The 27171-nt window shown below is 42.3% G+C and overlaps 1 protein-coding gene across 5 annotated transcripts in view; it reads right to left on the bottom strand.

Moving 5' to 3' along the window:
• Positions 1–270: 270 nt before the first annotated feature.
• ACTN1 (actinin alpha 1) overlaps positions 271–27171 on the bottom strand; it is a 94126-nt gene continuing 67225 nt past the window's right edge. For 2 of the 5 annotated variants that reach the window (XM_079953629.1, XM_079953628.1), the window contains exons 9-21: positions 22959–23051; positions 21665–21895; positions 18516–18663; positions 16442–16592; positions 15522–15630; positions 14601–14741; positions 12896–13078; positions 11839–11973; positions 10183–10362; positions 8616–8762; positions 6518–6583; positions 4071–4229; positions 271–2095 (exon numbers count right to left, since the gene is read on the bottom strand). In XM_079953629.1, the coding sequence (XP_079809755.1) occupies positions 1937–2095; positions 4071–4229; positions 6518–6583; positions 8616–8762; positions 10183–10362; positions 11839–11973; positions 12896–13078; positions 14601–14741; positions 15522–15630; positions 16442–16592; positions 18516–18663; positions 21665–21895; positions 22959–23051 (1902 nt within the window). In that variant the 3' untranslated portion in view covers positions 271–1936. Of the gene's footprint in view, positions 2096–4070; positions 4230–6517; positions 6584–7111; positions 7193–8615; positions 8763–10182; positions 10363–11838; positions 11974–12895; positions 13079–14600; positions 14742–15521; positions 15631–16441; positions 16593–18515; positions 18664–21664; positions 21896–22958; positions 23052–27171 lie in introns of all 5 variants that reach the window. The other 3 variants (XM_079953627.1, XM_079953630.1, XM_079953631.1) reach the window with 2 other exon arrangements.

Raw genomic sequence — 27171 nt, 5'->3', positions numbered from 1 at the left:
GGGGAAAAACTGGCAATGGAGAAAAACATTTGTTCCTAACAAAGATGAGAGAGAGTTTGTGTCTTTAAACAGACACTTCAGCACAGTGCTGCCAGCTTTTCACAGTAGCTGCCTGTGGTACTTCCTCTTGTAAAATCTTCTATTCACCGTCCTTCAAAGCTTCCCTTTCCCCCTCACCCCTGTGTTTAAGAATATGTTGATACACCTACAGAGATGTGGATATGAGAACAAAAACATACACAAAAGCTGGAAGAAAATCCCAAGACAAACTAAACACACAAAATTTATTGGTTTCGAAAACAATTGCTTTAAAGCCAATTGTACATTGGGGGCGGGGGAAGATGTGGATTTCATATCTTCCAGTGCCTAGGATTGGAAATAATGCAATGGCTCATCAAATAAGATGAGAATATTTATAAAATTAAGGCTGCAATCCTATGCACACTAAGAGCAAGACACACTGAATACATTCATACCTCGGGTTGAGAATACAGTCATGCCTCGGGTTGTGATCTGTGCGGGAGGCACGTTCACAACCTGCAGCGCCACGTCTGCGCACACGCATGACGCGATTCGGTGCTTCTGCACATGCGCGAGCACCGAAACCCGGAAGTATACCGTTGCGGTACTTCCGGGTTTGGCGCGGTCCACAACCCAAAAACGCACAACCCGTAGCGTTCGCAACCCAAGGCATGACTGTACAGTGTGGCTTAACATTGAGTAAACTTGCATAGGAACATGCTGTAAGCCTGCAGTCCTATACCCACTTAGCTGGGAGTAAGTCCCATTGAACTCCATGGACTTCTGAGTAAGACATGTATAAGACTGTTGTCAGTCACTTAAAAACCTTTAAAACAGGAAAATTGACTGCTAATTATTTCTTTGCTGGAAAAAAGCTGTAAGTTCCAGCAATTTGCATACTTTATGTTTGGTCCAAGTTTATCTGTCGTTATCTTAAGATTATCTCCATTTGAAGCAGTAATACCTGCCACGTAAACATCAATACAATTCCAAAGCAGAGTGGAGGAGGGGAAAGCACTTTGGTGTCTTGCATTTAAGAAAGCAGGTAAAAACATGAACATCAGAATAATATACAAAAAACCCTCCAAGCTACCAATGCATTCTGAATAGTGTTGGAAAGCCTTTCTGGTTATAGAGAAACAAGTTAACTAGACAAAAGAATGACGTCTAGATTTGTTATCACAATAAGTTTTCTTTTTAATATGGTCTGTGACAAGCAATATCAAAGATGCCAACTCTCAAGCGCCATGTTTGGAAACCAGACAACTTTCAGCAACAACACAAAGTAGGCATATTGCAATTTTAATTAAATATGAAAACATGAGCTGTGTACATTATTTTTCCCTAAAAAACACAGCAATTTCAAAAAGTTTTATTGTAAAATATTTTCATGAAACAAGTGAACCAGCAATACATGCACTTGTGTGCCTCCGCCTCTTAAAATAAATGTGATAAGGAAATAGAGACAGGTGTGGGGGGAGTGGCGCTGGGCTTGGGAATCTTAAGATGGAACGCAACACGGAACCCCATTTCCTATGTCTGAATGGCAAGAAGAAGAAAAACAAACCGTATATATTTTGTGTAATACTTTTAACATTTTCTATTTACGCTTCAATCTTGGAGAAAAATACTTTTTTTTTCTGTAATAAAATACGTTTGCTGATATGTAACTTCTTTTTCTGCAGAAAATAATTTTGTAAACCGTCCTCTTTTAGGGGCATGATAAACTGTTTCATTTCAACATTTCCCCCTCTGCTGCCCCCACCCCAAATGGGATCTGGGATCTGAAGTGGAAACAGGAAGGGCAGAGGGGAGGGGAAGAAAAAAGGCAGAGCAGAGCCCGCTTTGCAAACAGAAAGAAAAGTGCTCCTGGATGGGAGAGGGTAAGGATGTGTGGTGGATAGATAGGTAATAGTTAAAGGTCACTTTCGCCATAGAGAGCTGTAGAGAAAGACATGTAGTCCAGGGCACCAGGTACAGAATCCAGCCCGGTATAAGGTGCCATTCTAGCAATGCAATATTCAGCTTGATCAGGAGGCAGTTCCCGTCGCAATTCATCCACAGTGATATAATTCTGTAAGAGAACAGAGGGGTGTCCTTTTTTATTTTAACTAGATGACGCAGGCACAAATAATTGAACTTATTTCCATATTAACTAAATACAGTCATATCTTGGAAGTTGAACAGAATCCGTTCCGGAAGTCCATTCGACTTCCAAAACATTTAAAAACCAAATCGCGGCTTCTGACTGGCTGCAGGAAGCTTCAGAAGCTGCGGAAGCCCCGTCGGACATTTGAGTTCCAAAAGAACGTTTGCAAACTGGAACAATCACGTCTGGGTTTGTGGTGTTCGGGAGCCAAAACGTCCGAGTTCCAGGGTGTTTGGGATCCAAGGTACAATTAGTGGTTTTATTTGATATGCATTTTCTGAGTTTCTGTTGCTTCCCAATTGGGGTGCAGCATCTTTTATAATTTGTAGTATTAGGACAGGGATGAGGAACCTTTTTGGCTCCACAGGCCTGATCCTTACCCATCAACTAATGTCACAAATTACATCAGGGGATCTGGTGTTTTGAAGTCCTGAAAGCAGCAGGTAGCGAGGTGTAGGTAACGGAAAGTCCCCCCTGCTTCATTTCAAAGGAAAAAAATCTTCCTGTTAGCAGGACCTTGCTGTCTGCCATGCGGAAAACCTATCTGAGCAGGTTCAGGTGTGTGAGAGAGAGTTTCCTGCAGAGAGTTCTCACATGCACCCAGACCAGTCAGGATCACCCTGCCATCAGCCAATGTGCATATGGAGTACAGTGGTACCTCAGGTTAAGGACTTAATTCGATCCGGAGGTCCGTTCTTAACCTGAAATTGTTCTTAACCTGAAGTGCCACTTTAGCTAATGGGGCCTCCTGCTGCCGCCGCGCCGCCAGAGCATGATTTCTGTACTCATCCTGAAGCAGAGTTCTTAACCCGAGGTACTATTTCTGGGTTAGCGGAGTCTGTAACCTGAAGCGTATGTAACCCGAGATACCACTGTACTGCTTATTACTGGTAGCTGCCTTACATCGCTTTGGAAAAGTGGTGTTTGCAAATGCTCCTCCTTTTAGCTTGTGGGCAGGCCGTCTCAGTGGGGTGGAGGGGGAGACTCCTCTCCCTTATCCTGCTGCCACGACCCCACTGGAGTAAAAAAAGAAGAAGCGTGACCTGCTTCAAACAGCACTTCTGGAAAGAGCTTTAAACTCCACCCATCAGCTAATGAGTAGGGATTAAAGCCTGCTCCCTTGGCTGTTCCTACTGGGAACAGGGTGTACGGCCAAATGCAGGATTAAACCCTGTCTTCTGACCCATCAGCTGACGACACTCGTGACCAGTGGTTGTGTGGGTTGGAGGGAAATGGCCTTGCAGGCCAAATTGGGCCAAATTACCGTAAGCAAAAACAGGTTATATTAATGTTTCAGCCAACCTGAAATAAAGGGTTTGTTTCATCACAACACATTCCTAAAATCTTTATTTGAAAAACCCAGGTTATATTTTCACATTTCAGCTGTCACGGGGAAGCGCTGACATGTAGCACAGTTCAGCGAAGATCAGAGAGAGACAAGGCCAGACAGGAAACTTGCAGCTAGCAGTTTTATTAAGAATCAGACTCATGGACACTCATGACATATGCTCCCTCAGCATAAGCTGTTGCTTAGGGTGTCTTGCTCCTCCCCAGCTAGTCTATTTTCTGTGTGTCATATCCCTCCCTCTGCCTGCAGTGAGTCCCAAGGGACCTTCTCTGTGTCTGCCTAGTTTTCTGCTCTATTACATAAAGCAAGTGCCTTGTTTTGGGGAGTGGGAGAAGGAGCTGGCAAGTTTTCAACTCCAGTATCTCCCAGCTCTCCTCCTTTGGGGTGTGTTTGGTCATCCAACACCAAGACACCAACAGCAGGTCTAAATTGTCTTCCACTGCACTCTCCCTGGGGGGCATCTTGGTCAGGCTGTTTCCACCACTCCTCATCTAGCCAGTCCCTGACATCACCAATCCTAAAACCACGTAGCGCACAAAAGTCCGAACTCACTTTATCTCCAGCCAGGATCTTGAAAGAAGCCATAACTTGGTCAGCTGTGTCAGTATCTGCAGTTTCCCGGGACATGAAATCAATGAAGGCTTGGAACGTCACTACTCCGATGCGGTTGGGATCTACAATGCTCATAATTCGAGCAAACTCTGCTTCACCCTGGACAAAGATACAAGAGTTAGCAACAACTCAATCTACTGGTGACAGGAAAGGATGAAATAGGCATTTGTTATGGAAACACACCATAGCCTTTTGCAAACTGGCCACCCCACCCCCAGTGATGTTTTGGACTACAACCCCCCTTTTCTTTAACAATTGCTGCTCTGGTTGGGCCTGATGGGAGTTGTAGTCCAATCCATCTGGAGGGCACTAAGTTCGGGAAGGCTGTTCCAAAGGCATCGAGGATGTATCACATGAAGAATTAATTGAAGTAGTTTGCATTTGAAGTTATAAGGAAGACAAGCTCATAAATGTTTGGCACCAAGTAGTAGTCTCAGCACTGACACCCAAAGAATGGGGCTGCTACCCCTTATCACAGGTCTGATAAGACAGCAACCAATGGAAGCCAATGGCGTAGCTGCTTCAGGTAGAGACATTCCTCAAGCTCCAACCAAACACTGCCCAAATGCTATATTATTGTGATGCTGCTGCTGTTGAGTGTGGGCACTGCATGGCACCAAGTCCACAAGAAGCTGCTGTGTAGAAACACCCTCTTTATAGGAAGGGAAACACAATAAAAGTACCCTTGACAGTTTCATGGTTAGGAAACATGGTTAACATCTTAGAACTGGGTGCTTGAGAACTGTAATGCGTTCACTAGCAACTTCCTTTTCCCTCTTTATAAATTTTGTGGCAAGAATAAGCCTAGGGGCCGATTTGCATGTTATTGCTGAATCCCCCTCCTTTTTTCTAGCCCATGCAAATAGGCTATGCACATGAGCAGTGTAAGATGTGGGGTAGCAAAATTCATGGAATTCAGTTGCAGCAACTTACATGGATGGGGCAAGCTCCAGACCAAAGATTTGAGATCACAGAGTCTGATGAAGATAAGCTCAGTGGCCCTGTGACAGCTAAAATTAGTAGTACTGCCAGATATGAGATTATATTATGAGGCATCCAGCCTCTGTTGATTGAAAGAATGGATAACTTTGGAAAATACACTTCTTTGGAAAATAGCATTGCATTCTTAGTACTACTAATTTTAGCTGCCATGGGGCCACTGGGACTGATGGGTGGAATATAGGCAGTATGGGAAGGCACAGACCGTCACCATATCCTATAGCGCCTTCAGTTGATGGCTATAACTAATTTCCCTTCCAACGACTTCTACCAGCATAGCTCCAGTTCCAGAAAAATGTGAGTATACAGTTGCCCTGTGGGATTGCAGTTCTTGTACACTTTCCTTGGAATAACCCCACTAACTACCGTAGGAGTTTCTTCTGAGTAAAGATGGTTTGCCTTTCACTGTGAAAATATGAACTGTTCACAAAATGGCAAAGACATGCCTAGAGAGAGCTGTGTTGCTCATCGACATTGATGTCACAGAAAATATGCATAGAGTATTTAACAGAAAAGGTGCCCAAGACTCTTGTGCAGCTGCATCCCACACTGCACAGTTAAATGGTTTTCATCTGTTGGTTGATATATTGCTGGTTTTGCTGTTTGTTTTTATTGCGAATAAATCCAGTTGTTTTTATGGATTTGTGAGACCAACACAAAATACAATTTTTGGCCAAAGGGGAGCTTTGAAAATGTTTGAATAAAAAATCCCCTTAAAACAGGATTCAACTAATGAATCCTGTCAAGTAGAAGCCTTCAGCAAGGACTTTCACATGTGTCATAGGGCTTTCCCTGCCTTTTCTCCCCCCGCCCCAAATTGGCTCTGGGGGCAGGGGTTGAGAGAACCTCTGCAATTGAATGCAGGCGGGGGGGGGGGGGGGGCTTCTGTCTGGCAAGCCAAAATGCTAGCCCTGATCATTGAATTTCTTCCGTCCCCAATGGATGTACATAATGAAGAAGAAAAAATCATTTTTTGATAAACCAAATCTCGCAGTTTAAATGTGGGAAAATGGACTATTTTTACAGCAGAAGGACAAGTGTGAAGGGTTGTTGTGTGGGCTGCTCACAATGAATTAGCAACAAATGCATAATTATAATGCAAAAACAAAGCAAAATGGCCATGGGAGAACTAGGCTTAGACATTGTGTTGTTCTACTTATTCAGAGGTCAACCAGGAATCAGTTTGGATTATATTCTGATTCTTCTTCCAAAAATAAAGTATGAAGTCAATCCGGTTTGTAAAGAAATATGCCACTGATGCCATAGATTTTATTCACAAGTCACGGGACTGACAAAGCTTTACCTGCGTTCACTAGCAGTATGCCCTTTTCTCATTTAAGGGTCAAATATACCACTGTGATTATAAGTGGCAGATGCTTCTACCTTACCATATTGTAACCAATGGAGATAAGGCAGGTGCGGAAATCTTCAGCATCCATCATGCCAGTCTTCTTCTACATAGTCATAAAGGGATGGTAGAATGAAAGGGAAAAGAGAGGAATAGAAAGTAGAGATGAACTCACGGAAGGTGTTAAAAGAATGGATTTGCATGAAGGAAAAATGGAAGATGAGATATATTGAACAACAAAAGAAAACACGAAAATAATTTGAAGAAAACAAAGAGATGGATTCATTCCATTGAAAATAAAGGAGCAGATGAAAGTTTAAGGATCAACAACAAGAAGAAAAAGGTACCGATAGGAAGATAATTTTTTTTTAAAATGGAGAAGAGAAAGGAAGGCAAGAAGAGTTTTAGGGAATCAAGCAAATGGAATGTGTAACCAAGAAGAGAAAAATTGATTTGACAATGCATAAAGAAAAGAATGGAATTATGACAGAACATACAATAGTATGCAGAAATATGCACAATAAAATATAAGAACATTGACAAGACGGATTAAAACAAAAAAGAAGAGAAGGGAGAAATATGTTATTCCCTTATGGTTTGATATTTGCCTGAGTTCCTTGCTAGCATTCAGTACCTGTGCATCGTTTCCAATATCGTAACCCAAGCTGATGAGGCAGGCTTTGAATTCCTCGGGGCCAAGTGTGCCGGAGTGGTCCTGGTTAGGCAGTGCGCCAGCCAGCAGGGCATGCAGTGCCAGTGGGGTGGTGGCATAAGACGAAGAAGAGAAGGAGAACAAGAAAGGGGCAAGGAGAGGAGGAGGAGGAGGTGCACCATGCAGCAGGTGGGGAGAGATTGGGGGGAGAATGGCATGCAGGAAATAAAACAGGGGAAGAAATAAAAAGTGCACAAGGTTAGATACTGTGCTCACATTTTGTATTGTGCTAATGCTGCCTTTTCTTTTTTTATTTTGCACTTCTTTCTCACAAAATATGACCATGCCAGGGACAAATGTTTGTTTCGAAGACTGCTTTTCATTAGAAACAATTACATTTTCTTCAACAAGTTTAGAAGAAAACATTTATTGAGCCACCTGGACTGCAGAGAAGCATTGGGCACATTTGGAATATCCTGTTGCTGAAGCATCTTTGCACTTAGAGGAGCCTTGGATTTAGAAGAACATGTGAGTTCACGTAGTTTAGAGTGGCCCCAACTCTGCAGCCATTTTTAGTCCAAAAGTTTATCCTTGCAACAGAACTTGGACCAAGTCTCCTGCTTGATGCTCCCTGCACTGAAAACTAGACCTTTGTCTTTAACTTAGACGTTTACTCAGAGATATGATGCAACATTAAATTGCCTTTGTATTTTCTAAATTGTAAAAAACAAACAAAAACAACTCACATAGTGAATATAAGCTACATTAAAATGCGAGTGAGATAGAGGACTTGACAGAGCACGCCTAAAAGCTACACACTATTAGCGCATGAAGTGACTACATTTTCTACAGCCATTCCATGCAGCCAGATGTCTTCCTTTGTGCTGTTGCTGACATAACAGTATTTTGTCTGGATTCAGTGGCTTGAGCTGAAGATTGTTCCATGCAAGGTTAGCCTCGGTCTTTTTGAGGCAAAAACCTTAAGAACAATCCAGAAGGAAGAACGTGAAGCACAAACAGTGTGGCCTGAACAAGAGGCTTACTGACAGCGATACCTGACCTGTGAGCCTACACATGTAGAATATTTGTACTGCAATGAGTTAACACTGTACATTTTCTAATGGATGGATAACATACAAGAGCTTTGCTAGGAAGTGGCATGTAATCAAGTTCAACAAACAAACAACCCCACAACCATTAGCTACTCTCACGGAGGCTCATTAGGTTAATGTGGCCATTTCTATTAAATCTGAGAAGGGTTTGAAAATCAAAGAGATAAGGTTTTTAAACATTTGTGTTAGCATTTCCTTTGAGTCCCCAAACGCTTTAAAGTTAATGGACTCTGCCACATTTTTAAAAAGTTTTACTTGAGCTGCGGTTTCACAAGGAGAATCTGAACCTTGGTTTCCATTCGCTTCTATGGAGAAACTCTCTGAAGTTACAGGCACTACTAAACTCCACCATCCCAACCACCCATGCCACTTACCCTGTCAAAGTGATTGAAGGAGGCGCGGAATTCATTCATCTGCTCCTGGCTGATTCCTTTGGCATCCCGAGTCAGAATCTGGTTTTCCACTTCATTGGTAGTCCTAGCAATGGTTGTGAGGAGCTGCTCCCAGCCCACTCTGATGTGCTGGAGGAGAAAAAACGATTTCCCGCCTACATTTTAAGTTGAGAAGCAGCATCTGGAGACTAGTCAAAATGCAGTAAAGTGATTGTAGACTTGGAAAATGTGCTGCTCAGTAGGGAGAGGAAGCGCATGGCGATGCTGGTTGCAAATAATGGGTGTTGTAGTCCAAAACATCTGGAGGGCTCCAGGTTGGGGAAAGCTGACCTAGGTTTTCATTTAAAACAAGAGTAGGCCTAACCCAGCCCACTAGACCTTCCTATGCAATCCACAGCACTCCCTCAGCTTCCCCAGGTGTGTGCACATTGGTGTGGACCATCGGAGAAGTGGGGAGGGCATAATTTTCATCCACTGAATGGTACTTTGGGTGGAAGGTTTTTCTTCTACGTGGGAATGAAAATTGCCTATTGCTCCTCAGCACTCCAATCAGCTGTTCTTCCTGGTCAAGGTATCCTGGGTAGAGAGGTTTAAACTGCCTGGCACCTTGTGATGGAGAAGAAAACCACCATCACCCACAGCTGATGTGTGGGCCAGCCAAGGAGTGGTAGGCAGTTTTCATCCCTATTGTCATGCATTGGAGGTTTAAACCTCCCCACCCAGCCGGCTGCAATGGGGATGCTCCTCAGATAGTCTGTGCCAATCAGCTGAGAAGTGAAAAAAGAATGATTCTCATTCCCATCCTGGCACTGCAGCAGGTATGGAAATATCATCCTTCCTAGCTGATCTGCATTGATCAGTTGAGGAGCTGGTGGGGGGGGGTGAGCTTTCCACTGGGGCAATGCAGCCCCTAGCCCCAGTTCCCACCCCACATTTAGACAATGCTGATAAGAAACTGCTTCTAACACAGAATCCTTATTGACTGATTGAACTTATATACCGCCCTATACCCGGAGGTCTCAGGGCAGTTCACAGAAAAAATCACAATATAAAAAATATATTGTCATGATATCTACTTTAATAGGTAATTCTTACCAGCTGGCAAGCTCCAGCGACTGCCCACTCACATTTGCATGGACTCCTCAGACTTGTCTGCAGTGTTGTTCCTACACTTTTAAGGTTGTTGCCTCAAACCTGTAATCCCTTATGTGCTAGCCAGTCCCCATTATGTGAGGGTCTTATTCCTCACAGTCAAAATAGTCTATCTTGGCTGCAAACTATGGGTCTTAAGCAAAGGTGAATCCGGTGGGGTCCCAGACTGTGCTACTGAATGTTAAATCAGTCACCCTCTCTGTCATTTGTACAAGTGAAGGCTTTAGCCAGAAGTGCTTTATGTCAATATCTGTACACATCTGCATGGCTAGTCAGTGCTACTAGTTTAGCACCCTTCTCCCCAACATCAGTTTAATCAAGAGCAGGGTTGGGTGGCTCAGGGTATTACTCCTTGCATGCCTGGGCTATACCAGCACAGACTCCCCCTGGCCTTTACCTCCATAGTGTAGTTGGTGTGCTTGTTGTCAAAGATGAGCGCCTCTTGAATCTGTTGGTGATCTCCCTCCAGCTGATCAATCTTTGGCTTGTAATTCACAATGCTCTTCTCGTATTGCCGCAGGTGATTGAGTTGGTCCTCCAGAGTCCCGTGCATCTCGATGGAGATGCGGCCAATCTCCTGCACGAGCCCAAAGGAAATGAGCAGATGAGTGACAAGTTTCAACATGTAAAGCATTTGTCTGCAACTGTTCCCTAAATGGACTAAAACATGCTTTAACCACAGGCCTTGTCATCTCAAGGGGAAAAGAACTTTGCTTGCAGGTTTTTCAGAGAACAGGTAAACAAAACCAAGTCACTGGAATAATTCACTGCAGCTCTACTGAGTTAAATATTTAAAACCATCTGAAGACCTGCCCAGCTGTGTTAAGGGCTTTCAGAAGATAAATTTGTTTCCTTTTTAGCACAGTTACAAAACTATCCTAATCCCTTGCTCAGTGCTGCTGGTGGGTTTAGGTGAAGGTGTCCCTCCGCTGACTGGGGCCACTGCAGAAATCTTCAATATGGCTAAAGCACAGGCTGTTGGGAAGCTCGTGTAGCTAGTAACCAGTGGTAACTAGTATAGGGCTCTGAAATGAGGCATTACAGGGGTGGGATGGAGACAGAGCCGAGGGGGGGGGTAGGCAGTGATAGATCCACTGGATCCATTTCAAAGAGGGGAGATGATCTGTCCCAGGAAGAAAACCTCAAAGCCATCCACTGTGCCTAGAAACGTGGCTCAAAAGGAATTCAGGAGGAGCCCTAAGTTAGGGCTTCGCTTCATTTATTGGGTACATATTACAGATCAGTTATACCTGAGCCTAGCAGATCTGGAGCTACACATTGATTTAAAACCATGTGTATTATGATTGTGACCAGATGCCCCTGCATGTACTCAGACTGTAGGCAAGTTTAAAAAACAACAGCCAAACAAACATGCACAGCTGCACGTACAATGTGGTCTGAAGCTACAGTCAGTTGTGGTGTATGTGTTTTAAAACCAATCTGAAGCTAATTCAGATGGTGCAAGTCTGGAACATGCACATGCAGACAAAAAATGCAAAGCACAAACTATTCCTAAGGCACATCTCAGTTAATTTAGTACCTACTTAATTTAGCATTTTATTATAGAAAGCCACCCTCAATAATTTCTTGTATAAGAATGGTTTTTAAATAAGAAGTAACCACTGGCCATTGAGTATCTTAAACAAAGAACATGTGTATTTATGAAGATTAGTAAGGAGAGGAAGAAAGGCCACTGTGCAAGTAAAGCTTAGCGCAGGTATACTGGCTCAGGGGTGCGGGGGGAGATTGCAGCCGCTTTGTTCTTCCCCAGTCCTTTAGCTCAGCACAGTGTTGCAGCTAAGCCAAGATCATGGTTAAGCGCTCTCCTTCTTAGCCACCGTCTGTAGCCAAGGTTTGTTCTGGAAGCTAGCACGTTTGCAAAGTCCCAGTAAGTAAGCCATGGTTTGGGTTTTCATGCTGTGCAAACCAGGCCAAAGAGAGGGGTGACGTCTCTCAGCACAAATCCTTTTCACTGAAAGGATGAAAAGACAATGCCCAACTAGGAGGCTCTTCAACAGAAAAACGGCAGTTTAAAGTATTAGCAAGTTTTTACCTCCATCTTGGTTTGGATCCAGGGCCCAATGACATTGGCCTGAGCCCCAAACTGCTTGCGAAGTCTCTCATTATGCTGCTGGCGTGCATGTTCTTCCATCAAAGCCTGGTCCCGCCTGGGAACTAGTTGTCTCACCTTCAGCAAATATGAGAAAGCTTAGAAAAATTGAGCTTACTGCTGTTAAGCCTTAATAAACACAAAGCGTTCTGAAGCCAGAGAAGCCAAGTTCTGTGCACTGTTAATCAAAAGGATAAATCCAGCCCTCTTCTGAACAAGTAGGTATTAAAATAAAGATTTCCATTTAAGTGGATTAATGTCCACAAAAGAAAATTAACACCTCCATATCTATTATAGGTGAGACGCAACGTAGGAAATGTCAGCAAATCATCCAAAAGTCAAGATGGAATGCCAATATTTCTGTAAGTGCTCCAAATAAATTACCGTATTTTTCGCTCTATAAGACGCACCAGACCACAAGACGCACCTAGTTTTTGGAGGAGGAAAACAAGAAAAAAAATATTCTGAATCTCAGAAGCCAGAACAGCAAGAGGGATCGCTGTGCAGTGAAAACAGCAATCCCTCTTGCTGTTCTGGCTTCTGGGATAGCTGCGCAGCCTGCATTCACTCCATAAGATGCACACACATTTCCCCTTACTTTTTAGGAGGGAAAAAGTGAGTCTTGTAGAGCAAAAAATACGGTAATTCTACTTGGTGGGAGCATTGGTGACTTAAGTCACCAGACCACTCAATAAATATATATTTCACAGGCGGAAATTATTTCCTACAGCACAAGAATAAAACTGAGTTCAGAATTACCTTTTATAATCTGCACTGTGGATTACTTGCCTGCAAACCAAGAGTCAAGATATTACATTGCACATCTATGAGAATTTCAACTAAGGCTGCAGTCCTATGCACCCTTACTTGGGAGGAGGTTCATTGAATTCAGTGGGATTTACTCCCAAGTAAAAACGTCTGAGATTGAGCTGCTTGCCAGAATTCCAAAAGCAGGCTTCCAACCTAGAAGAATAATTGCCAAGCCTAGAAAGCAACTCACGTGGTCCCATTTGCCATTGATTTCCTGTGGGGTGATGGTGGTGTAGGGGTTGGTTCCTGCCATGTTGACATGGTAGGTCTGAACGATTTTTGACACTTCGTTGTGGATTCCTAGAATGGCCTGTCGCTCCTTGTCTGCATCTGGCAAAGTAGCTTTGAACTGTTCATGGGCTGTGGTCAATCCCTGAAGGAAACAGAAAACACAAAAACAATTTTTAAAAAGAACAAGCCCATTCCCCATCGTGCTGCATTATAAAACACCAGCACAGGATGGAAGAATCTGTGTGTGCAACAGGACATTGGAATAATTTAAACCGTGTCAGGGAAAGATTCCCTTTTCTACAAATGAGAATTATAAAGGCAGGGAACTGCACTGGAGCAGTGGAAAATTAAATTGTGCAGCAATTAAAACTTCCGACTGCACGACCACTGAAGGACATGCTGGAAAGATTTTAAGGCAAGAGTGCCAAAAGCACATTTCCTTTTTAGTATTCTTGGAGGCCATTTTCTTACATCAGTTAGGGGTTGGGCTCTGGCATTTCTGGGTTGCAGGCAGGGATGGCGAAAGCTCCCCTTTGGTAGTAGATGGTTTAGCATAGGGGAAGGTAAAGGAAAACTGAGTCAGAGCCCAAATCTATACCTGTCTATTCAGAAGCAAGCCCTGCTGATTTCAACATGGCTTCCTGTTCCATATGTTGGTGTGAGACTGCTGACTTAGTTACTGCAGGCATTACTTACTTAACTGTTCCGAATACTTGTTTTCTAAAGAGAAAGATGCATAAGCCCAAAGGGATGGCAAACTCTGGCTCTCAAGATGTTGTTGGACTACAACTCCCATCAAGCCTGACCACTGTCCATGTTGGCTGGGGCTGATGGGAGCTGGAGTCTCACAACAGCTGGAGGGCAAAGGCTCCCCACTCCTGCAGTATATCAGCTGATCTTCAAAGCCTGTTATTTTATTACTTTTATTTTATTATTTATTAAAATTGTTGAAGGGCGACAGGACAGTTCCTCAATCCTTAGCATAGGGAATGGCTATGACTAACCAGAGGTGAGAAAAGCACTTTTTATGTGTTCAGGAGGCACTTTTTGCTGCACATTACTAAACATACGCCAGGTTGTTGTTTTTTGCCATGCTGAAGAAAACACATTAAGTTGTTGAGACCTGGAATTAATGTAGCCCTGATCACTGAATCAAAAGGGTTAGGTGAGAACAAATTGTTTATTTTCGGAACAAGACACATAATAGATATAGGCCTGGGAAATGGGAATGTATGGGAAATTTTATTTTTTTTGGTAACAATTTCCTGAGGTGTAGTTGTGCTATTGCAGCAAAAATATCAAAGAATCATGTGGCACCTGAAAAACTAACACATTTATTATGGTCCGTGAAAGCTTATTGCCATAATACATTTGTTAGTCTTTAAGATGCCATAAGACTCGTTGTTACTTTTGATTTTTGTGTTTCCTTTTCTCTTTTCTCACTTCATTTGCTTCAGTTTGTATATCTAACAGGCAGAGGGAACCATCCAATCTTTCCCACCAGTTTACAGGCAGTTGCTGTTACCTGCCTGAGCTGTTGAGAGAAGGTAATTTATTTCCATTGCTAAGCTTTGACAGGAAACATTAGTATCAGCTGATATTTTGCACCCTACGAACAAGAGCCAAAGATGAATATGGCTTATCCAGTGAGAGAGAGTACATACCTGGATCTCCTCAATGGTATGGACTATGAAGGTGTCCTGAAGATCTTCCATGGCCCCCTCCATCCAGTTATTGAAAGGGGCAGCTCGTTTGGCATATTCTAGATACAGCTGGTCAATTGTCTCCAGCAATTTTTCTGTTCTCTAGGAAATCCACCCAGATAAAGAAGTTAGGAACCTTGAATTTCTCCCACACTCCCCCTGTCCTAATGACATTTCCTCTTTTGTTACTCCTTGCAGTCCTTTCTCCTAGTTTTCTTTTTTTTAAAGAAGCTGTGATTTACGTTTATATTTATTTAATTTATATGCCACCCTTCTTCTCAAAGCAATCCAAGCAAAGGACTTAACATTATTGACATTTAAAACAGTACACCTTCCCTCTTCCCACAGTCCACAGAACCACAGTTAGGAAGCAGTTTCAAGTTACAGGGGTTTTTTTCAAGCTTTTAAAAAAAATAAATCAAAGAATTGATCGCAAAGCAGTTCCCAACCATCAAAATAACAGGAAAATCAATGAAAAAATATCATTTGATTTATGATACAGCATTTAAAAGCAATGAATAAACCACTGTAAAACATCATAAAATCTAAAACTAGGCCTTCTTGGTAGTGGTGCCAAGCATAAAACAAAGCAGGTCCATCATAAGCCTGGCACCACTACCAAGAAGGCCGTATCTTGCATCCTCATGCAGAAAGCAACACTCACCATGGGAACAACAAGAAGGACCCCCTCTGCTAATGTCAAAACCTTGGCAGGTTGGTATTGGGAGTAGGCCTGGGTGATATATCAATATATCGCCCAGGACTGTATGAGGAGCAGACCGCGATGTCAGCTTCACTGAGTGAAACTGCCACCCCACTCTGCCCTCATACGACACGGAGGGAGAAACAAGCTGTATATGAAACATAGGAAGAACCTTTTACCTCCAGGGCTTCTCGTCGTTTCTGGGTCAGGGCCCCAAGGTTATCCCACTGGTCACATATTTTCTGGCACCTGGCATTGACACTTGGGGAATCGTAATAATCCAGCTCACTAGCAAAAAAAAAGTTGAAAAAGTGGTTTACCAAACACATTGGTAAAAGTTGGAATCTACTCATTTATTATTATTTTTTTTAAAAAAAACCATGTTGAAACTGAATAACCTGCTGATGCTGTTACAAAGATGAAGAATAGAGCCCTGGCTGGATCAGATCAAAGCTCCATCTAGTTCAGTATCCTGATTCTAAAGGTGGTCTCCCAACATAGCTGTCAACTTTCAGATTTGAAAATAAGGGATCAGCAGCCTCACTTGTCCCGGGGACAGTCTATGGGATATCTAACAATCCGGGATAGCAGCGGGAAATGGTGCTGGAATAAGGGAATTTCCCACAAAAAAGGGAAGGTTGACAGCTATGTCTCCCACACTTGTTCCCCCCCACCCCGTCCTACCTTGACCTAGCAACTCGTTTTCAGAGGCATATAGCCTCTGCACACAGATGACAACTCTTACGGGCTCAGGTAAGCCTTGAGCTTGCAGGCAAAATGAACATATAGATGCAGGTATTCAAATATGGATCAATGAAATCTACGCACATCAGTTATTTAAACCCCTATTGCATTTTGTTAGGTGTCATAGTGAAGAGGTCCCTTTCTCCCCTCACCAAGCCTACACCCCTCTTTTTGTGCTTTAATCCTTGTCAATGTTTTCTTTCAAATAAGAGTGCTTCCCTATAGTCCTTGTGTCTAAAAAGAACTAGATTTGCCTTTGAGCTCAAAGGGTGTCCCAGGCTTGCTGACTGTTGAAAAGGCCACTGTTTGGTTATGTGTCAAAAGGTGAAGCCCATTTGCTAGGCGAAAGTCGTACTTGAGTTCTTGTGCAATAGCAGCAATCTGTTCCACACGGTCCTGATGAGCAGCAAGATCACTTTCAAATGCCTCGTGCTTCTTTAACAGGGCTTTGATCTCTGAGAGGGTGGCAGTTTCATAATCCTTCTGCTGCAACATTGCCTCTTTACCTGAAGGGGGTGCCAAAACACAGGAAAAATGAGCAAAAGACCAACAGGTAAGGAGTTTCGAGGAAGTTTTGATAGAGTAGCATATCCTTCCTTCCTTCTAAAATAGTTTCATTAACTTCCAATATATAACAATTACAAAGGGGGGGGGGGGTTTCCAACTTGCCCTCCTCCTCACTTGAGGAAGGATTAATCTAGTTAAATTTGCCCAAATCCAATCTGTGATTTTGGTAATTACCATTCTTCAGGGTTCTCGGCAAAGTATTTTATAAAAGAATGCCATATTTCAATAAAATCATCTACATCATTTATATTAGTCAATGCATGTAATCTTTGTGTTCCTCCTCCATGAGAGGTCTAGAGGGGGGCAACATGAGAACGGGCATTTTTTGTGATAGCTCCCCACTTTTGCAATGCTCTCCCAAGGAAATTTAATAAATAGAAAGTAATAATAATTAAGGGGACGCAGGTGGCGCTGTGGGTTAAAGCCTCAGCGCCTAGGACTTGCCGATCGAAAGGTCGGCGGTTCGAATCCCTGCGGCGGGGTGCGCTCCCGCTGCTCGGTCCCAGCGCCTGCCAACCTAGCAGTTCGAAAGCACCTCCGGGTGCAAGTAGATAAATAGGGACCGCTTACTAGCGGGAAGGTAAACGGCGTTTCCGTGTGCGGCTCTGGCTCGCCAGAGCAGCGATGTCACGCTGGCCACGTGACCCGGAAGTGTCTCCGGACAGCGCTGGCCCCTGGCCTCTTAAGTGAGATGGGCGCACAACCCCAGAGTCTGTCAAGACTGGCCCGTACGGGCAGGGGTACCTTTACCTTTAATAATAATTAATAACAATTTAATCAAGCCCAATCCTTAAGTTAACGTGAATAAATTTTACCATTAACAGAGATTTGTTGCAGGCTGCCTTTATTTTGACCCATGGGGAAAGCCTTGGATTAAGAACAGGCAATTTTGGGACTGCATAAATTATCTGAGAATTGTAAGCTTCCATATTTTTGCAAGGATGTTAATTTTTTTAAAAAAAATCTGTCTGCAATTGGGTGCTGTTTTAGGCATTTGGGCATTGATTGCGCTCTACAATTTAACACATGCACAGAACAGAAACACCGTATGTGCTAGTGGACACAAAATACAGCTCTCTGAAAATCTTAGTTTTGATTCTTTAAAATTAAAACAATTCCCTAATGACTAGAAAGACAGGCTTGAAATGCCAAGTGGATCTTAGAAGCCTAGAGATCAGCCAAACAAGATCTCCAGGAGTCCCAATATCAGTAACCCACAAGGGGAGGAGAAGTGGTTTGCCAGGTGGGTCAGAGGTGCTGTACTAGCTTCCTGGCAGATGGGTTGCTATTGTCTATCAGGAAGGAGAGGGCCAAGGTGGCAGGAAGGATGATGCAGTGCAAACTCACTGACAGAAACACCAGGTTAGCGCTGCTGATGCATCTGCACCACACCTATTCCGGCTGCCTCAGTCCTTTCCCTGTCCCTCCTCCCGGTAAGCGATAATGATTCTCCTGCAGGGAAGCTTACATAGTGGCTGTGCCCCCACTCAGCAAGCTGCTTCTGGTGAGAAGTATTGCTCTTTGGTGTTAACTAAAGCAGGGGTAGGCAGATTTCCAGCTTGCAGGTTCTACCTCTCTCGCACACACAAGCATTTCTGGTTTCTCTTCTAAGCTTTATTCATTGCTATTGAGAAACAACTAAAATTCAGAGCTGCCCAGAGATCTATTCATCATCAATTCTCCCTTCTACCTACCCCAAAAATAAAGTATGAAGAGCATGCTAATTTACTAATAAATATGAGAATTTAGGCTACCTTGGCACAGCTCATCATCATAATTCGTAATAATAATGGTGCATGGATTTATTGGTACACAGTGCACACAAAGCCCTGGCAACAGGACACATTTAGGATCTGTTTTACCGTCTGTCCAGGATTCATGAATGCAAGCTTTTTGCCGGAACTTCTCAGCCAGGTGATCCAGCCGTTCCAATCTTCGGATTTCGTTCAAAAGCCACTCCTCGTAGCCCTTCTCGGCCTGTTCTAGGCACCCCCATGCATTATTTATATCCTGTAGCGATCAAAGCAGAAGCACAAACACAGTCAAGGAAGCATGAGCAAGTTCAGAAGAAGGGAAATCTTCTAAAACATCCTCAAGATAGTTTCCCCAAGCTGGCTTGCGAATGGCCTGTGCTAACTGAAGGCCAGCATCACGCCAGAAAGAGATGTGAAAAGGAAGTTTCAAGTGGGCAAATAATTTTGACAGAATGGCAACTGCTTGCCATTACACTAGAGCACAATGGCATTTTAACAGAGAAACCATGCAAACCACTGGAAGGTCCACAAGCAATTTAGAAAACAAGTGTCTGCAGAAGCCTGCTGCTAATCCATTGAGGAGGGCTAAGGCTCTGGAGCACCAGCAGTCCTGGGCATGGATGGGCTGCAGAGTATGACAAACTGATAAGCAGACAGCACCAGAACCAGGGACAGTAGGAACTACAGACAAGGCTTAAGCTAACTAAGCAACATCTGGGGAAAGCAGTTGACCTGGACAGTTGCTGCTCCACTGATCTGCCACCTACCAATGGCAGCAATACCCCCTACTCAGCGCCTGATGTGGTTTATTTATTGTTTATGACTTTTGTAATTATGTAAATCTTGTTATGCTGTAAGCCGCCTTGAGCATTGTTTTTTAACTGTGGAAAGGCAGCATACAAATAAAAAATGATGATGATGATGATGATGATGATGATGATGAAATAGGTCTGTTTTCTTGTCGCTACCTCCCTGTCCTCAGCTAAAAAGCCAGCTCTCTGATACAAAGATGTGCAATATGATATGAAGATGTGCGATCCTGCAAAAGTAGTGTACTTCCTACTGCCTCTGGGACCAGTGGTGAAAGAGGTATGGAGTTGAAGAAGTTTCGGGATCTGAGAATATCAGCAAGGAAACATGATCAGGAAGAAAGATCTAGAGATATGGTCGAATTTGAAGCTTTCCTTGTTAGGTCGAATTGCAGTGATCAAAATGAATGTATTGCCTAGAATGTTATTTTTGTTTCAGACATTACAAATTGTGGATAAACTAGATTGCTTCAAGAAGTGGCAGAAAGATATATCTAAATTTGTCTGGCAGGGCAAAAAGCCCAGAATAAAATTTAAAATACTTACTGATGCAAAAGAAAGAGGGGGGTTTGCCCTGCCGGACCTAAGATTGTATTTCGAATCAGCAGCTTTTTGCTGGCTGAAAGATTGGCTACTTCTTGAGAATGCAGACATTCTGGATTTGGAAGGATTTGATAATAGGTTTGGTTGGCATGCATATTTATGGTATGACAAGGTTAAAATTCATAAGGGATTCAAAAACCATATTGTTAGGAAAGCATTATACAATGTCTGGATTCGATATAAGGATTTGCTGGAAAATAAAACTCCTAGGTGGTTATCACCTATGGAAGCCAAGGAGGTGAAGAAACTCAACATGGAATCTAAATGGCCAAAATATTTTGAAATTCTAGAACAAGAAAGTGGTAAATTTAAACTACAGAGCTATGAGAAAATAAAGTCTAAAGTACGAGACTGGCTCCATTATTATCAAATAATGGAGACTTTTAAACAAGACAGGAAAATTGGATTCCAGGTGGAGAAATCGAAACTAGAAACAGAATTGTTAGAACCCAATACTAAGAATTTATCAAGAATGTATAACCTGTTGCTGAAGTGGAATACAATAGATGAAACTGTTAAGCCAGCTATGATTAAATGGGCACAGGACATAGGCCATGACATTATGTTTGCTGACTGGGAACAGTTATGGACCACCGGTATTAAATTCACGGCATGTAATGCCCTAAGAGAAAATATTATGAAAATGATTTATAGGTGGTACATGACCCCAGTTAAGCTTGCGAAGATTTATCATCTGCCCAATAACAAATGTTGGAAATGTAATGAAACTGAAGGTACCTTCTTTCACCTTTGGTGGACCTGCCCAAAGATTAAAGCCTTCTGGGAAATGATTTATAATGAAATTAAGAAGGTACTTAAATGTACTTTTCACAAGAAACCAGAGGCATTTCTCTTGGGCATGGTCGGCCAATTGGTGTCAAGGAAGGATAGGACTTTTTTTATGTACGCCACTACAGCAGCAAGGATCCTTCTAGCAAAGTACTGGAAGACACAAGAACTCCCCACACTGGAAGAATGGCAGATGAAAGTGATCGACTTTATGGGACTGGCAGAAATGACCGGCAGAATCCGCGACCAAGAGAAAGAGACAGTGGAGGAAGATTGGAAGAAGTTTAAAGTATATCTTAAGAACTGTTGTAAAATAGAGGAGTGATAAAATGTCAAGGGGAAGGAAGATGCAGAATTGCAGCTAAAACTGTTTGATGATTTAAGGTAAAATTGAGAATGACAATGAGCTTAAACTTAATTGGCAAAAAGGGTTGTTGAAAAATTCTAAAATAAGGATGCAAAAAGGGTGAGGTATGGGGAAGTCCGAGAAAGGAGGCTTATGAAAATGAGGTTAAGAAACGATATCTTTGTATGTGTTTGTATTTGTTGATGTTTGTGTGTTGTTGTTGTTTTGTGTTAAAAATTGGAAAATTAATAAAAATTATTATAAAAAAAAAAGGAAACATGATCAGGAACAGCAGAAAGAAAGCGCAGCCAACTGGGGCTCTTCTGGCTCTATCAAAACATGTCAATGCAAGGAGTGGCCCCTTCCTGAAATGATCAAGTGGAAGGATTTCCACAGCCTTCAGGGTCCTTGATGCCCCAAGGTTTCTGTGTTGATGCAGGAGTGAGTGGATCCTAAGCAACAGCAACCTGGGACACCCATAATAATCGTTTTGCATCCATGTTCTATAGCGGTTGGATGACAAGAACATGCTGTCAACTTGCAAGAGCTATACCATTCATGAATGGTTATCTCTGTGGACCACAGGCTGTGATGAGAAAGTCCACTGAATACCAGGATGGGATACATGGGCCACTTGAAAGTGTCAGCAGCCATAGAGCATGTACCTAGAAAACTTGTCTTTTGCTCAGAACTCGGCCAAACACACTCACCGATACCATTTTCCCTTCAGAAGGCATGAAGGCTGGCCTGTTGCTAAGTCGCAGCTTAGTCTGCAACGTATTGAAGTTGATTTCCAGTTGGCACTTCTCTTGGACTTTGGGAGGCTTGTGAAGGCGGCGGTAATCTCGGAAATCCTCCAGTTTCTGCTGCATGGCCTGCATGGTGTTCTCTGGAGCCCGATTCTCCAGCCAAGGTATGGTGCGGCGGATCCACTCAAGCAACTGAAAAAAAGGAAGCAAGTCAAACAAGAAGGCGGGAACTGTGCTAAGATTAGAAACCCATCAGTGCTGACATTTAACAGGGTCAAGGGTTTGATTTTTTGTTATTTGTGGTTTTAGTCCTACAATCATCTTGCCTTTCATGATTGTAATTTTAGTTGCCAGCAAGGTTCAGGAACTGGCAGAAATCTAGTTTAACAGACTTGTATGTTTGTGTGTGTTTTCACACTTTGCATCTCTAGACTTTACACTAACAAGCATATTTAAGGACATGAAACCTCAAGTAAGATAAGCACGCAATCCAGCTTTTCATTTTCAACAGGGCTAATTAGTATTTCTACATCATGCTTCTGAGTTTATTTCTGCTGATTTTTTTGTGATGGACCAATTCTGAGGATAGTCTTCCCAGGCCTGCATATATTCCTAGCCCTTGTGGCTTTTGAGTTAAGTTCATTTTGTGGTGATATTACTACTACTACAATTGGGGTGATTATAGGTGTCCTTTGACAATTTCTGCAGTAGCATTGGAGTTAATTTAACATTTTTCTTTTGTCCATGCCTGCTGCCACCACCTGCAGGCCACTATTCCACTCACATGTCAGGAGAAACTTCTAACTATCAGTTAATGCACTCTTTCCTATAGCCTAAGTCATCAGTTTCTTTCCCCTATTAGTGTTTAGTTTCTTAGCCCCAGTATTATACAATGCTATTTGGTAACAAATAAATAAACAGATCACTAAAGGAACATTACTTACATGAACCTGAAGGTCACACCAGAATGAATTTAACATGACTACAGACTCCTGCAACTGCATACTTAAAAATATATGTTGCTTTGATATCTGGGATCAAAAACTGAGAAATATATAGATCCCATAGCAGTCATACCCAATCTGGTGCCCTCCAGATATTTCAGACCATAGTGCCCATCATCCCTGACTGGGGTGGATGGGAGTTTATAATCCAAAGCATTTTGAGAACCAGGTTGCAGAAGGATGTTCTATGGAATATCTATCTTTCCATTTCCACATAGCTCTGTCAAGAAATTGAAATCAGGAATACCTACATCACTGGCCAACTTCTCATAGTCTTCCATTAACTGTTCATTCTCTTGATTAACTGCCAGCACCTTGCAGATACGATTGGCTGCTGTTTCCGCCTACCAAAATTTAGAAAGACAGAAAGAAAAATACATTGTTAACAAAGATGTTTCCTTCAGCTTCTTGATGCTTGCCTTTTAGAAAAGGCACAGTCCACTCTGTGTCTAAGAGAATGTTGCTGGTCCAAATTTATCTCTACACTACGAAGATTTTGAAGTGCTCTTGCTGTCATTTCTCTTCTGAGAGTTTTGATGTGAATGTACACTTGCAATACCTAAGAGGTTTTTTATCCTCTACACTTGCCCATATCCATTTAGGTGCACATCCATATCTATGCACATCAATGTCTGGTATGAGATAGAATGCATAAAGTGGAAAATTATTCTTGGAACAAGTAAGTGCCTATCCAAACCTTCTCCAAGACCATCCTATAAAACTAAATAAGCTAAAAATCTAACCCCATGGATCAATGTTTTCCATTTTGCTTGTAGAATAACATTCTTCCACCTCAAATGTTTTCCATTTTGGTTGTAGTTATTCTTCCACCTCTGTTTTGAGGTGCTACAAGGAATCACTTCTCACGAAAACTAACTTGCCCCTGAAGAAAGTGTGAAGCCACAGGTCTACTGTTGACATCTATTCCATACATATCCAAATCTTCAAAGCTATCAAAGTGCTCTCATATGAAACTGTAGCTCTGCTGTGATCGTCTCACACTCTTAGGTTTTGGAAGAAACATGAACTTCCCTTAATCTTACATGAGTTCTCATTATTACATACACTGTACTAGATTTTCAAAAATAGAATAACTGATGTATACCTTTAGGAATTAACGCCAAAGGTAGAATTGGGTTCGAGTAGTCTACAGACTCATCCCAACCTGCCAATTCAGCCTCAAAGTTACATGAGGGCAGGGCCTAAATGAAAGAGCAGACTGGGGGCAGCAGGAAGAGAAATAAACCCTGGAGTCCAAAGCTGTACTGTTCATCAGTCCTAAGAGGCTACAAAACTGTCCCTTGTATCTTTCACTTGAACTGGGACACCAATGCAACAATATATATCCAATGAATTATTTTTCAGATCTTCAGAGGGTAGCAACATAATTTCATTTTTTTAAAAAGCTGAACCATTGCTTGTTAAAAGTTTGAAACCCTTTTTCTATTTTCCTTTTAGACTTCACTGGAACTAGCAAAAACAAAAACAAAACTAACCCTCTAGTGCAGCCTTCTCCAAACTGGTGTCCTCCAGTTTGATTTGGACAAAAACAGGGGAGGGAAACCTTTTTCATCCCAAGGGCTGTGTTTCCTTCTGGAGGCAACATGCCAGCAGTGGGCAGGGACAGTCAAAACTAGGTAGAACAATTTTACCTTTGTACAGTAGGCTTAGTTTCTACATCCCCTTAACACCCTCCTCTCTGTCTTCCAGCCACGCCAACAAGTCATTATCAGAATCCAACACCACTTCCCAATCAAGCAAAAACTCTCAAGGAGGTCGTGAAGCAAGGCCAGAGAAGTGGTCTGGCCTTGGGAAAGAGGCTGTGCTTGAGGAGAATCCTGCATTTCACCCCTAGGCCTGAAGTTCCTCGCCCCTGGACAATGCTGGCTCTGGGCTTATGGGAGCTGTAGTCTAAAACATTTTGAGAGCAGCTGGTTAGAGAAGGCTGCTCTGGCACAACATATCTGAGAAGCCATCTCGTTCTACGTGCCTCATCACAATCCCCCAAGATGGATGAAACCATCTACCTGCCACCCAGGACATCTACAGCATGGAGACATTTTTTCCCCAGCAGCTTCCTTGCTGAGTTCTTGTAGTGAAAGTCTTGGTATATTTCAAAACCATTCTAAGAATTCCTTTACTTTGGCAGAGAATTGAGCATTCTGAGCATCTTGATATAGCTATCTTGGGCAGATTTAGGGATGAAGCAGAATAAAAATATTTATAATAAATAAGTAAATAGCTTTAAAAAAACTCCTACCAGGCTATCCCATCGGAAGACAGGGAGCTTCCATATCAAAACTGAGAGGACACCGAAGCACTTTCCTACAATGCTGATGCTCACATTCAACACTAAGCTTTTGGCTCCAGAGAAGATAAACCAAAATGACATTTACCTTTTTTTTTTTTGTTTTGTTTAGGGATGTGTGGTGTTTAAAGTAATAATAATCAATTTTTTATGCCAAGGTAAGCTGAATTCTAAAACATTATGAAAATTAACTGAATGTGCATTAACTTTACTTTCTCATTTTGCATATTTTTTGTATCGACAAATCACAGAACTAGAAAGGGCACTGAAGCACCATTTGCTGGTCTCTAGAAATCCTAAGATTTTGGGCTTGCACTGAATTCTGGAGCAGAAACAACCTGCTTTTATCCACCACTGAAAGGACTATGCAAGCTTTCAAACTGAACAGGCCTCTTTTAGCCACTTCAAGTTGGCAGCACTTGAACATTCTCAATATAAATTGTTCTCTTCTGGTGCTGCAATTAAATGTATGTGAATTGCAGAGGGAGAAGGTTGTATTATGCCGCCACTATCTGACATCCCTAAAGTATTGATATTAAAGTACTGGTAAATTTGCTCTACTAAGAATCTTGCTATTTTCCCTAAAAACTTGCGAGTACAGAGACATAACTTATTTGGGTAATTTGTTCCACTGTTCAGTAACAAAAGGGGTATACTTTCATTAATGGGTCCAAAATGTATCTTAAGCAAATACATGCCCACAGTATTTTCCTATAGGTGATTAGACTGCTAATCCCAGATGCTACCTACAGAACAGGTAAGGCTAGATAGTGCCAATAATGCCTCGCCTCTTTGTCTCAACATTAAGAAAGAACAGCATAGATATGGCTCCCTATCTCCCCTGGTGTCTAAATGAATGAGTGTAAGGCTTAATATAATAGATATATAAAACAACGTGGACATTTGTCTATTCATCACAGATTAATGATGGAATCCTGAAATGTTACCTATCAAATGGAAGCTTAATCAAAATACTTGCCTATAATTATTTCCAGGAATCTCCTTCGACAGTGTATTAAAAACACATTATTTAAAACCATCTAGTAATAAAAACACTCATGCAGTTTAGTGTTATTAAAGTTGGAAGCAGTTAGGGCGGGGGAAGAAAGCAAATGGACCAAAGCAAGTATATGTGTAGAAATACATAGACACACACGCACACACAAAATCATATGAAGGAAAAGCAGCCAGTCACATACAAGTCATGGCAGGCTGGGGCCCCTGTACCTTTAAAGACTCAGTATAAGAGAATGAAAGGAGCAGAAAGTTGATCATGTGACCTCCCCTTCAGGGCTGGTAGCAGTAATGAGAAATCTGAATGAGAAATGGAGCGACATCACAGTAAGTCACCTTGTCAAGTAAGAGGGCAGAGCTTGAAAAGACACTCTGTGCTCCTGGGCAAGGCCGAAATGCATGCTTGCAAATCACTCTACAATAGCCCCAGATTTGGACTGCTACAAAGGGAAAGGGACCCTAACTCTTTCCTCCAGGTCATGAATTCATTGCTGGGCTGACTGGCTAGCTAGCTGTCAGTGTATTCAATTTAGAAAAATATATATTATAAAACTTTGAATTCTGCTAAACCTGAGATTATATATTGATCTTCCGACAACTATCCAGATGTTGTGCAGCTGATGTTCTCATTTGTATCTTATCAGCCATTTCAAGGCATCAGGCACTAGGCCCCACCACTGAACAAAGCTCTTGTGCCCCATTCCAGAACACTACAGCACTGAGATCCATAGTCTATGCTGTCTGCTAGATATATATTAAATCCAGAGTAGTGTTACACAATTTCAGGGTAAAAAAACCTGGAAACGTGGCCTTTGAGCAAAGTTTGAACGCTCCCTGCAGAAACACTCATGTCCCAGATTTTCTATAAGCTTGTGCTGAAAGGGTAATTAGTGGATTAAATGTATTCTTAAAAAAATACATATTTAGAAGGTCTGCTGTCACTACATATTTTAAAAACTACAAAATATGTCCTTTAGTACTTTCAGATGCTTGTAAATATTGGTGACATCCGATGTTGTCTGCCTGCTTAAGCAACAGAAATTTGCTTGTGGAGAAGAGAGGAAAGAGAAGCCCCATAGCAGTGGTGGATATCCTTTCACACTATGTTGCATCTCATTCAGTATGGAGAGTTAGGCCCAAGG

This window comes from Podarcis cretensis (genome assembly GCF_951804945.1).
Source record: "Podarcis cretensis genome assembly, chromosome: 1".
Classification (NCBI taxonomy): Eukaryota; Metazoa; Chordata; class Lepidosauria; order Squamata; family Lacertidae; genus Podarcis; species Podarcis cretensis.
The sequence above is the reverse complement of the archived record's forward strand: the minus strand, read 5'-3'. Positions and strand labels throughout refer to the sequence as shown.